Source organism: Melitaea cinxia, chromosome 10 (genome assembly GCF_905220565.1).
Source record: "Melitaea cinxia chromosome 10, ilMelCinx1.1, whole genome shotgun sequence".
Classification (NCBI taxonomy): Eukaryota; Metazoa; Arthropoda; class Insecta; order Lepidoptera; family Nymphalidae; genus Melitaea; species Melitaea cinxia.
The window spans coordinates 14,438,228-14,450,767 of NC_059403.1; the positions used below are offsets into that span (position 1 = coordinate 14,438,228).

Here is a 12,540-nt window from a genome sequence, read left to right on the forward strand (position 1 = left end):
AAAAAATACTAATCGATAGATTTTCAATAGCTCAATTCAACTACGTTGTCTATTAATTAAAAATCAATAAAATCGTTGAAAAAATATTAATTTATCAATAATTTCAAACTCCTATATCTTTTGATGATTACAATATTTCAAATTGCTCATTGTGTTAAAAAACTACTAAGTTGATTCCACAGAGCATAGTAATACTTACAGAAAGTTGGTTCAAAGCATTAGAATTATTTATATAGATGGTTTAAGTAATGTATTATCTATGCTAAGCATTTCGAATAATGTGTTCGTATTCTGTGGAAAATAAGCAAAGAAAATAATTTTTGATAAACTTAAAGCTATTAAATAAAAAAGTTTTAAATACAAATGAATGATAATTGTAGGCACATCAGTTTTCAACATGGTATTCAATAAACTTTGACGCTTTGCTTTGACGTTTGGAAGTATATTTTGTAATTTACTGTATTACTTATATTTTGTAATTTAATTTATTTACTTATATACTCTTTGATTTACTGTAAAATTAAGAAACATGGTTGATTCCATAATAAATAAGTACTTAGAGACCCAATTAGCGCTTGCAAAACAAAAACTTGAATCAAAACATGAAATTGTAGACAGCGTAACGCAAAAAAGTAAAAAAGTAGCAGACTTAATATCGAAAAAACAAAAGAAGAACTTTCAAATCACTGTAAACGAAAATGATAAAACTGATAAAACGTTTCCTCAAGCGAGTACGTCAGGAACGAAAAGTTCTGACGAGGATAGCGAATACATACCGTCCTGTGAAGAATATGACGATGTACACCTACCGAATTTAGCTTCTACATCTCGTACTAAACAAAATATCAAGAGAATAATTGATGACGGAAATGAAATTCTTTATAATGAAAGAATCGATAATTGGAGAAATTGTCTTAAATCATGTCTGTCTGGAACATATGACGGTGCATATAGTTCTGCTGACATACAATACATTTTGGAAGGATATAAAGACCATGATGTAAATCATGAATTACAGAATGGCTTTTGTGTCCCTAACTTCATTTGGAAGCAGTTGTATAAATATCAAAGAACTGGAGTCAAGTGGCTGTGGGAGTTACATCAGGTGGACTCAGGGGGGTTACTGGGAGATGAGATGGGTTTAGGAAAAACTGTTCAGATCATTGCTTTTTTAGCGGGATTATCAAAAACAGATTGTGGCACCTGGGGAGGACTAGGTCCCTCAATTATTGTAGCTCCAGCTACTGTTATATACCAATGGGTATCTCATTTTCATTTTTGGTATCCACATCTCCGAATAGCAGTACTCCATCACTCTGGTTCCCACAGTGGCAATCACAATAAACTGATTCGAGACTTGCATTCATCACATGGTATTTTGTTAATTACATATGCTGGAATTGTCAAATATATAAAAGATTTATTGTTGAAAAAATGGCACTATATTATCTTAGATGAAGGACACAAAATAAGAAATCCCAACACTCAAGTTAGTAAACTAGTTAAAAAGTTTAGTACCCCTCATAAACTGTTAATTACTGGTTCACCCATGCAGAACAGTCTGCAAGAATTGTGGTCTTTGTTTGATTTTATGAGACCAGGGCTACTGGGTACTCATACTGCATTTATGGATCATTTTGCAGTACCTATAACTCAAGGAGGTTATGCAAATGCCACTGAATATCAAGAAGCAACAGCCTTAGAAATTGCTAAAGCTCTGAAAAATATTATTACACCTTATATGTTAAGAAGAACGAAGGCAGAAGTACAAGATCATATCCATTTACCAGAAAAAAATGAGCAAGTTCTCTTCTGTGCTCTTACTAAAGAGCAACGGGATTTGTATATGGGTTATCTCATGAGCAGCACAGTTCGTAGTATATTGGATAAAGATTCAAAATTTGGAGATCCTTTAAGAGCTAGAGTTTTAGTTGCATTATCAACTCTCAGAAAAATATGTAACCATCCTGATCTTTATCTTTATGAAGCATATGAAGAAAACGAAGAAATAGATGCAGAAACATTTGGTCTCTGGAAAAGATCTGGCAAAATGTCAGTTGTACATTCCTTATTAAAAATTTGGTTAAAACAAGGTCATAGGACATTAATATTTTCACAGTCTCGAGCAATGCTTTGTTTATTGGAACAGCATTTACAAAATCATAACTTTAAATATTTAAAAATGGATGGTACAGTTAGCATTAGCAATAGACAAAATTTAATTAAAACTTTTAATGAGAATCCTGAATATTTAGTTTTTCTTGCTACAACTAGAGTTGGTGGTCTAGGAGTAAACTTAACTGGGGCTGATAGAGTTATTATATATGATCCAGATTGGAATCCCGCGACAGACAACCAAGCCAAAGAAAGAGCTTGGAGAATAGGCCAACAAAGAAATGTTACTGTATACAGGTTGCTCTCTGCTGGGACCATTGAAGAAAAAATATACCAAAGACAAATTTTTAAAAATTTCCTTAGCAACAAAATTCTAATAGATCCTAACCAAAAAAATGTCCTCACAACAAGTACTTTACAAGGTTTGTTTACACTTGAAGACCTGAACTGTGAAGGAGATACAGAAACAGCAGCTCTCTTCAAACATACCAAAGTTAATTTGACTGATCAAGTAAAAAATGAAGAAAAAAGAAAAATATCTAAAAGTTCATCATTCTCAAAACGAAAAGTGGAAGAAATGCGAAGGAAAGCTAGAGAAATAAGTAAAAAAATTAAAAAGAACTTAGAGATGGCATCGGCCAATCAAGATGACCCTCGTGAAAAATATAAGAAAAAACGAGAATTAATATTAAATCCACCAAAAATTGAAGAACCAGAAACAAATATTTTTGACAATAAAATAACTAGTACACCATTTGAGTGTGTTCTTTCCGAGTTAGATATTGTAAATAAGCACACAAAAAAAGATTATGAAGAAAATTTAATAAAAGATGTTTTAAATTCTCAAGAAGATGATAAAATAAATGAAATAACAGGCGAGTCTCAGAATGTAAAAGACGAGAAAAGCATAGAGGCTAACAATAAGACCAGCGAACGAAACTTACAATTAATAACAGATAAAATAGATGTAATTGTTGATAAAACTAGAACAAAAGAAAAATCTAAGTCTCGGAAAAGAAAATACTCATCAGAATGTGAGATCGAGAATTTGGTAAAAGTGAAAAAAGTTAAACATAAAAAACAGAAGAAAGATAAAAATAAAAAATGTAGTGATGATGATTATGTTCTAAGTAAACTCTTTGCTAAAGCAACTGTTAAAAATGCATTACATCATGATGTGGTTGTTGGTTTGGCTGAGAAAGAAAAACGACACAAAATACGACAAGAAGCAATTAGAACTGCTAAGAAAGCTGTAAGAGCAATAAAGTTTTCTACATAATGATTCAACATTTTATTATTTACCATAGTTATATTTATTCAATAAACTAAACTTACTATGAGTACTAAAAATACTTTTAGAAAATTTATTACTTTATATTTAAAGGATTTTGATATGCTTCTAGAATTACCTATATAAAAAAATACAAGCTTTTCATTTATTTTATTTTATTTTATTTGGTTACCAACAGATATACATCAGATATAGTATTAAGAGTACAATTTATATGAATCGTCATGTTAGGATTTAGATCCAATTACAGGCAAACACAGCTTCCTCATTTTAAGTCCAAATATTTTATTTTAAATGCGCTAAAATAAAATAAACATTTCCGCTAAAACTTTCATAATTAACATATGAACATCATTACACAATTTATAAGATTTAAAAGCTTGTCGCGACCTATATAGATAAGTAAATTATAAATAAATAAGTATAAACACACACGGTCGTCTGTTTCTAAAGTAAGAAACTTAATGCTTGTGTTATAGGTAACAGCCGACTAGTATAGCTACATATATATTTTTTGATATACATACTTATAAATAATAAATATATAAGCAGAAAGCAGGTTTACTACAAACTGCGCCAACGGGCTAGTCAATTAACGACGAAAGTGATGTCTTTATCTTTCGAGTACATTCTCGTATTGCATTAAAATAACTAGTCCGCCATCTTTAAAAGTCCACCACCTCCAAAGGTCCACCACCTCTAAGGGTCCACCACCTCCAAGGATCCACCACCTCCAAAGGCCCACCGCCTCCAAAGGCCCACCGCCTCCAAAGGCCCACCGCCTCCAAAGGCCCACCGCCTCCAAAGGCCCACCGCCTCCAAAGGCCCACCGCCTCCAAAGGCCCACCGCCTCCAAAGGCCCACCGCCTCCAAAGGCCCACCGCCTCCAAAGGCCCACCGCCTCCAAAGGCCCACCGCCTCCAAAGGCCCACCGCCTCCAAAGGCCCACCGCCTCCAAAGGCCCACCGCCTCCTAAGGCCCACCGCCTCCAAAGGCCCACCACCTCCAAAGGATAACCATCTCCAAAAGTCTACCATCTCGAATTGTCGGCGACAAGATTCTCTTCCATTGGCTCGATTCTTTGACGCTGCGTAGAGATGTCGGGTAGTGACCCGACTGCATCTTCTACTGTATCTACCACGGGAAGTGTTCTGAGGAATTGTTCGGACTGATACCTACAGTAGAATTCCACCACCGGACATCGCATCAAAATTCCAAATTTCACCCACATCACCTCGATGTCCGACAGCTTGATTTTTGCGCCATTTCCTGCTGTACACGACCACTCTATGGAACCAGCTACCACCTACGTTATTTCCAAACCGATACAACTTAGGGACCTTCAAAAGAAGAGCATATTCCTATTTGAAAGGCCAGCAACGTGCCTGCTAATCCTTTGATGTAGCGGGTGTCTGTGGATGTTATTTTCATTTAACACTAGGTGAGCCAACTGTCCGTTTGCCCCCTATTCTATAAAAAAAATATCTCCAAAAGCTCACCATCTCTAATTTACATTTACGATTTACAGGGACATCACTTCATGTTTCAAGCTAAGCTTAGCAAGCTCTTTCATTTGATACCCATATTGGAGTGCATTAAAAATACTTTCCGCCGTCTTGGGGGTGGACGCCATGTTGAGTTTGGAATGACGTCACATAGCTAAACATGCATTGTCATTCAAACAAAACTTTTATACAATATTTCAGTTCAATCGGTTAAATATATATGTTTTAAAATTGAGTTGCGAGATTCAATCCTAACAAACATACATACATACATTACAAGTTAAATAAAAGCTTTTATCATAAAACAAATTGTTTATTGCAGATGTTTTCATTTGATAAATCTCTAAAAATTTCTTTAAGTAGGATATTTTGCATACCTATTAGTGATGTTTCGGATATCTGTATCAGCGGATATCCGCGGGAATAATGAGATCTGTATCCGTATCCGTCACTTTTCAAGCGAATCTTAGACGGGTCTTTTATTAATTTTCAAATTCAATTGTCAGGATTAAATGCTGCATAATAACTTAGATTATGTGAACATTTTTGAATATCATATCAAAAATTGACCGCTCCAGCGGCGTTCGAACCCGCGTCTCCGACTGATCGTGTCGGCGCACTAGCCAATTCAGCTATGGAACGATGTACCCGCTAGATCGAAATTTTTGATACGATAATTTTTATATTCGGTTTAAGCGAACCGTGGCGCCGTCTATAGTGAGCTCTTTACAGAAACCCGTAACTATTCAAAGTTTCATATTACAATGAAAATCTTTGACAGGAGACGACACCATGCTATTTTTAAATATCTACGATTTTATTTTTGTGTACCCACACATTAGGAATTCTAAACATTTTTGAATATCATATCAAAAATTGACCGCTCTAGCGGAGTTCGAACCCGCGTCTCCGACTGACCGTGTTGGCGCTCTAGTCAATTAAGCTACGGAACGACCTACCCGCTAGATCGAAATTTTTGATATGATAATTTTTATATTCGGTTTAAGCGAATCATGGCGCCGTCAGCTCATTCTATGAGAACAAAGTGTTTATTATAACGAAAAATGGGAGTCTTTTTATATAAGTTCTCACTGAAATAAAATCGTTCCTTAATGTTCTTAATAGCACTTAATAAGATAATAATAAGAAACCGAATGTTTCTTAAACGACTGCTACCGACAATTATTGCCTGTGATTTAGATGGATTATTATGAAGACCAAACCATTCAGCCCACAGGGTTAATAGCTGAAAGGTCGTCATTTAGATATTTAATAGACTCATGCAGCTCGGTCAGCTCAAAATGACGATATATTTGCAAATCATCCGCATACATGTTGTAGGGAGAAGAAATAGCACGTGAGATGTTGTTAATAAACACAAAGAATAATAAGGGAGAGAAAACGCTGCCTTGTGGAAGCCAGCGGTGTTTTATATATATTAAATTCTTAATTGTGTCTTATTATTACGTAATACAAAAATATTTAAAATACGTTTAATAATTCATTAAATATTACACTTAATTTTTTAACTAACTTCATGATTTTTTTACAAGCTTGGTATTTTTAACGAAAATTTTGTCGGCAACACTATTAGCAAATGTCAAACAAATTACTGAAATTGTGAATATTGTAATAATTTACACATTTTTGGGTAAATGTAGGAATTGTTTATAAATTTACCTTTTGAAAATCATTCGTAAATCAGTCGCTTTACAAATACTGTAACGATATGTCATTTACAAAATAATTTATTGGTATTGTATCTCAACACGAGAGATCTGGGTCTAATTTGGAATAGCATTAGTTTGGTCAGGTTTTCGAAGCGATCTTGTGGTGAAAATGTCCGGCCGGAGGAAACCACCACCGCCAGGGTTTAGTTTCAAACCCCAAGAGGAACAAGTTACTGTGTAAGTTAAATGTATTGCACCTCAATATTTTGTCGATTGATGCAGTAAGTTGTCTATATTTAAATAACAATTTAATTTCTGGGACATGCATTTATTCACTACGTTTTGTTTTATTTTAAGATACTTTTTAACTGTGTAACTTGTGTGTCATAGGTTATAGTTGTTTTCCTTTTTTTCCATTTAAAATTTATGGTTAAATAACTAACACCAAAATGCAGACTTAATATATAACTTAATGAAATAATTGCGTTTATTAGAGAGTGTATGTGAGATATGTCTATAAATTTCTCATGGGCAAGGAAGGAAGCTGGATTCAATTTCAGATTTCAACAGAAAAATGACTAAATATTATTCCATTATTTAAAATATATTCTGATATTCTAATTTATTATTGTATATCATATTAAAGACTATCTTTAATATGGCATGGTTTAAAAGGGTTCTTATAGATATAATGTTTCAGGACTCCTCCAAGAAACCTGGACAAGCAAACCACTATCACAGTCGATGATAAGACTTTTACTGTCCATGCTGATGACCTGGTGAAGATTTGTGATCTTGGACGTGGAGCCTATGGCATTGTAGAAAAGATGCACCACAAACCCAGTAACACAATTATGGCTGTAAAGGTATATGTTACTAGTCGACCCGTGCCCACTTCGTTGGGCGTTAATTATTATTATATTAATCAAATAATATACTTTAAAGAACAAATTTTATAGCACTTAAATAAATAATATGTTGCTCCCGTGTATTTATTATTTTATTACAGAACCAAATAACATACTTTAAAGAACAAATTTTATAGCACTTAAATAAATAGGTTGCTCCAATGCCATCTATCAAAAATCGAGAAAACGTCGTCGATAGACTAAAATAAGACAAAATTATAACATCGAAAGACTAATAAATTGTTTTCTAATACCGATAGATGGCGCTAGTTTATTTACCATTTTGATATTATATTTTAATATTTTTCTTATTTACTGAATTTTTTGTTCAATTACAATAAAATATAGCCTATGTCACTCCTGAATATTGTAGCTTTCTGTTAGTGAAAGAATTTTCACGATCGGATCAGTATTCGCGAAGATTTCCCCCTACATACAAACAAAGTTAACAAAAACTTTACCTCTTTATTTTATTAGTATAGATTAACATTTTCTTCATGCCTACTATAACATACATAATTAAATTTTTACTTACATAAAATAAGAAAGTATTTCTAATTTGATTACTTTTGTCTTACAGAGAATTACAGCATCATTTAATGCTCAATCATTGGAGCTAAAGCGTTTGTTGATGGATCTCGATGTCTCTATGAGGGCTAGTGCATGCCCATACACTGTCCATTTTTATGGTGCCATGTTCCGAGAGGGTGATGTATGGATCTGTATGGAAGTTATGGATATGAGTCTTGATAAGTTCTACACTAAGGTCTACAAGAACAATAAGACTATAACAGAAAATATTCTTGGCAAAATTGCATTTTCAGTTGTAAGTGCCCTCCATTACTTGTATTCAAAACTGAGGGTCATTCACAGAGATGTAAAACCTTCCAATATCTTAATAAATAGGAAAGGGGAAGTGAAGATGTGTGACTTCGGTATCTCAGGATATTTAGTTGACTCAGTAGCTAAAACTATTGATGCAGGATGTAAACCATACATGGCACCAGAACGCATTGACCCAAGTGGTAATCCTGGTCAATATGACATTCGTAGCGACGTTTGGTCCCTTGGAATATCTATGATTGAACTAGCTACTGGTAAATTCCCATATAACACATGGGGCACACCATTTGAGCAACTTAAGCAAGTAGTAAAAGATGATCCTCCAAGTCTTCCAAGTGGTCAATTTACACCAGAGTTTGAAGATATGATTACAAAATGTCTCAAGAAAGATTATAAACAAAGACCTAATTATGATGCACTTTTAACACATCCATTTTGCTTGGAGCACAGTCAGAAAGAAACCGACGTGGCCTCGTTTGTTCAAGAAATACTAGATTTACCCGATGATTCCTAGTGATAGGAATAAATTATTTACTTACCTATAAGTACAAGTGTTTAGCAACTAACAATAGTGTAGACAGTAGAGATCATAATTAAAAATTGTTATTAACACTTAATTTATGGCAAGATTAAGTATAGTTGTTTAAAGGATGTAGATTTATATTTTGTAAGTCTGTGAAACATAACATTGAAGTATTTTGTCTATTCTAAAAGCCAGTGCCTAATTTCTAACAGTGACTTGTAAGCCATTTGTGAATTGTTTATGACAGGGCGAAACATTATATACATCACAAGATAAATTAGTCCAAATAAAATATTTGTTTAAAATTATATTTTCTTATTCTACCATAAAAATATCCAGATTTGTGAGAATATCATTTATTAAAAAAATTAATGTCTGTAATGGATTTGTTGAGTAAATTAAGTACAAAATAGAAGGAAGGTACAAAAAAAGTACAACATTTCACTTAAAACTAAACTTCAACCATTGGCATTGTCATATTAAAATTTACTCAATTGTAATTGACTAGATATGACAATCTCTCTCTAAAAGGGCGAGTTCATCCCCAACTTAGTGCCGAAGTCTAATCTAGCTCGTCTCTGATTTCTTGCGTCAACTCTGTAAGACGAAACAGATGGTTTAATAAGAGTAAAATATTCTACAGTATCATTTTACTTATTCATTCATACACACACCGCCATAATTCCCTGTGTGGCTACGGCAGTAAAGAATATAGCCACCCCCTCTACTCGTGGGTGTCGTAAGAGGCGATTAAGGGATAACACAGTTCCACTACCACCTTGGACGTTAAAAACCCGACCGATGGCGCGATAGCCATCCAACTGCTGGCTTTGAAATAAACAGGCCAAAGACGGGCAGCAGCGTCTTCGGTGCGACAAATCCAGCCCTGCGGTCACCAATCCGCCTGTCCAGCGTGGTGACTATAGGCAAAACTTGTGGAGGCCTATGTCCACTGACTGTAATAGGCTGAAATAATGATTCACTTATACAACGTGCTATTAAACTGGCGTCTTTCCGTTCAGGTTCATATACAGACACTTGTAGGCATACCACAGCCGAAATTCGCTTCAGCCTATAATATCCCAGAACTGGGCATAGGCCCCTTTCACCATGTAGGAGAAGGATCAGAGCTTAATCCACCACGCTGCTCTTTCGTGGAGGCCTCGGGGCTTGCAGTCCCAGTTCCCCTGAATCCGGCCCTTTGTATGCATATGGATGAGTCCCTGGGTCGAAAATGCAAATTGACCCGGTGTAGGTGGCGCTGTCGTCATGTCAGCAATCTATCGTGTGCCGGCGCCGCTAGTAGTTTTCTGTTTAGCTTCCTGGTGAGCCTAAGCGCATAGCACACTCACTTGAGCTCCTGCCACTTGATGAGCTCGTTGAGCGCGAGCGCCAGCAGCGGCGAGGCGGCGGCGGCGGCCAGCAGCGGCGGGCGCACGCGGTAGCGCGGCGCGCACGCGCCCCCCGCGCGCCCCGCGCCGCCCGCGCCCCACGCGCCCCACGCGCACCCGCCGTACGACTGCCGCACCAGCGCCGCGCTGAACGTCACCTGCGCCACCACCCTGCGGGACGACCCTGCCCTTACTCTAATATACGATCTTTATTGCACTTAAAAATACATACGGAAACATTACAGGTTCGTGGCAATAGTAAGAATTATCTTTTGTATTGTATTGGTTCCATATAATGTACATGTGTACTGAAACATTGTCATTAAACACATGAGGGTGTATAATTTCTAAAGCCGGATTTTAAACTTTTACTACTTTGAAGCGGACTGAGTTATAAAAAAGAGTGATTTTTAAGACTACAATTGTTTAGAAAAAAAATCATCACTTACAAAAACACTACAGTCACACACCACACCCAATTCGTCCAGAATCGCGCTTGCCAGATAGAAGAATGCCGATGTATAAACGACAGCGATATAACGACTGCAAAGAGCAAATCATTATTATTACATATTAAAAATGCATAAAATTCGTAATATTGTAAAAGATAAGATATAAATAATAATAAAACTCACTTAAATGCAATGTTATCAATGCTAGAGTAAAATGTTGAGCTAAATAAAACCCGTCGTAGAAATCATCTCCCCAGCCGTGCCAGCTCTTCAACGACAAATCTTCGCTACTCGAGTAGTTGCCAACGTTAACGGGATACACCAGCCAGCACGAGGTTCGATTCGTGAACGTGGCTATCTGCTCGCAAAAGCTTCGTAATGTAAGGCCGTATATAATTAAGATCGAAATAGCCGAAGGTAGGAACTTGCATGCGTAGCACCAAAATACGAACACCGCCATCTGTCGACAATTTAATATTTTATCATTACAAAAGAAGCGTACAAAACGTGTAAAACGTTGTGCGAAACTGAGCGTTGTTGTAAGCGGTGCATACACCGGTGACACAGGAGAGTCGAGTCTTTCATTTTTTTATACCTTTAGGATGGAAAACAAGCGTACGGTCCGCCTGAGGGTAAACGATTGCCATAGCCAATAAATGCCTGCAACGTTAGGAGCATTGCCGCGCCTCGCTTTACGTCCTCTCGACCTTCTTTATGAGTTTTTGCTACCTTTTTTAGCGCAGGAGCACAATACTACTTGAAAGCAGTATTATTTGCTGTGATTTTCGCAAAGAAGCCAGTGACTGTGTAGAGTGTAGAGTGTAGAGGCAGTCGTAGAGAGCGGCCACTCACCCTCGCGGAGAAGGCGCGCGCGGGGCGCGTGGCGGCGCGCAGCACGAGCGCGGCGTGCGGCGGCGCGAAGCTGAGCGCGGCCGCCAGTGACTGTGTAGAGTGTAGAGTGTAGAGGCGGTCGTAGAGAGCGGCCACTCACCCTCGCGGAGAAGGCGCGCGCGGGGCGCGTGGCGGCGCGCAGCACGAGCGCGGCGTGCGGCGGCGCGAAGCTGAGCGCGGCCGCCAGTGACTGTGTAGAGTGTAGAGTGTAGAGGCGGTCGTAGAGAGCGGCCACTCACCCTCGCGGAGAAGGCGCGCGCGGGGCGCGTGGCGGCGCGCAGCACGAGCGCGGCGTGCGGCGGCGCGAAGCTGAGCGCGGCCGCCAGTGACTGTGTAGAGTGTAGAGTGTAGAGGCGGTCGTAGAGAGCGGCCACTCACCCTCGCGGAGAAGGCGCGCGCGGGGCGCGTGGCGGCGCGCAGCACGAGCGCGGCGTGCGGCGGCGCGAAGCTGAGCGCGGCCGCCAGTGACTGTGTAGAGTGTAGAGTGTAGAGGCGGTCGTAGAGAGCGGCCACTCACCCTCGCGGAGAAGGCGCGCGCGGGGCGCGTGGCGGCGCGCAGCACGAGCGCGGCGTGCGGCGGCGCGAAGCTAAGCGCGGCCGCCAGCAGCGCGGCCACGAGGGAGCTCACCACCGCGCCGCCCACGCTCAGCGCGCCCGCACCGAAACACATCACCGATCCCACCTAATAAAGACCCACAACCATTCCATACAGTATTGATGTCGGCTAGTTTATAGCATGGACAGCTGCATCCTGCATTTATCTTCTAAGCTAGTTTAGATTTTATTGATATTTATGGATCCTTTCCCGTTAGTCGTCACGTTTGGTTAGCAAGTTTTTTAGTTTCAGTCTGCTTTGCAAGAACGAATATACCTACTATAAAATGGTCCTTCGAGCCGGATTAAGAAAGACTAAAATTATTTTCTAATGTTTACACGAATTTCATTTCGGAA

The 12,540-nt window shown here is 38.3% G+C and overlaps 4 protein-coding genes across 4 annotated transcripts in view; 2 read left to right on the forward strand and 2 right to left on the reverse strand.

The window, feature by feature from the left end:
- Nucleotides 1–231: 231 nt before the first annotated feature.
- Nucleotides 232–3,397, forward strand: LOC123656909 (DNA excision repair protein ERCC-6-like). The gene is made up of 2 exons (XM_045592522.1): nucleotides 232–452; nucleotides 508–3,397. The coding sequence occupies exon 2, from the start codon at nucleotides 530–532 to the stop codon at nucleotides 3,392–3,394; it is 2,865 nt and encodes a 954-aa protein (XP_045448478.1). The 5' UTR covers nucleotides 232–452; nucleotides 508–529; the 3' UTR covers nucleotides 3,395–3,397.
- A 674-nt stretch (nucleotides 3,398–4,071) lies between these two features.
- Nucleotides 4,072–4,443, reverse strand: LOC123657460. Its single transcript, XM_045593003.1, has one exon. It carries the CDS (start codon nucleotides 4,441–4,443, stop codon nucleotides 4,072–4,074), a length of 372 nt encoding a protein of 123 aa, XP_045448959.1.
- A 2,060-nt stretch (nucleotides 4,444–6,503) lies between these two features.
- On the forward strand, nucleotides 6,504–9,160 carry LOC123657509 (dual specificity mitogen-activated protein kinase kinase 6). The gene is made up of 3 exons (XM_045593050.1): nucleotides 6,504–6,818; nucleotides 7,282–7,447; nucleotides 8,070–9,160. The coding sequence occupies exons 1-3, from the start codon at nucleotides 6,751–6,753 to the stop codon at nucleotides 8,844–8,846; spliced, it is 1,011 nt and encodes a 336-aa protein (XP_045449006.1). The 5' UTR covers nucleotides 6,504–6,750; the 3' UTR covers nucleotides 8,847–9,160.
- A 35-nt stretch (nucleotides 9,161–9,195) lies between these two features.
- The window catches only part of LOC123657508 (transmembrane protein 94), a 35,986-nt gene continuing 32,641 nt past the window's right edge, over nucleotides 9,196–12,540 (reverse strand). Inside the window, exons 23-27 of the mRNA XM_045593048.1 lie at nucleotides 12,107–12,271; nucleotides 10,882–11,158; nucleotides 10,696–10,789; nucleotides 10,208–10,417; nucleotides 9,196–9,452 (exon numbers count right to left, since the gene is read on the reverse strand). Coding sequence (XP_045449004.1) covers nucleotides 9,380–9,452; nucleotides 10,208–10,417; nucleotides 10,696–10,789; nucleotides 10,882–11,158; nucleotides 12,107–12,271 — 819 coding nt within the window. The 3' untranslated portion in view covers nucleotides 9,196–9,379. The remainder of the gene's footprint in view (nucleotides 9,453–10,207; nucleotides 10,418–10,695; nucleotides 10,790–10,881; nucleotides 11,159–12,106; nucleotides 12,272–12,540) is intronic.

What these genes read in the sequence shown, in the direction of transcription:
- LOC123656909 (XM_045592522.1), top strand. Translation starts at nt 530, where the DNA reads ATGGTTGATTCCATAATAAATAAGTACTTAGAGACCCAATTAGCGCTT.
- LOC123657509 (XM_045593050.1), top strand. Translation starts at nt 6,751, where the DNA reads ATGTCCGGCCGGAGGAAACCACCACCGCCAGGGTTTAGTTTCAAACCC. An exon ending in CAAGAGGAACAAGTTACTGT is followed by an intron (nt 6,819 to 7,281) that starts GTAAGTTAAATG and finishes ATAATGTTTCAG; the next exon opens with GACTCCTCCAAGAAACCTGG. An exon ending in ACACAATTATGGCTGTAAAG is followed by an intron (nt 7,448 to 8,069) that starts GTATATGTTACT and finishes TTTGTCTTACAG; the next exon opens with AGAATTACAGCATCATTTAA.
- LOC123657460 (XM_045593003.1), bottom strand. Translation starts at nt 4,443, where the DNA reads ATGGTAGACTTTTGGAGATGGTTATCCTTTGGAGGTGGTGGGCCTTTG.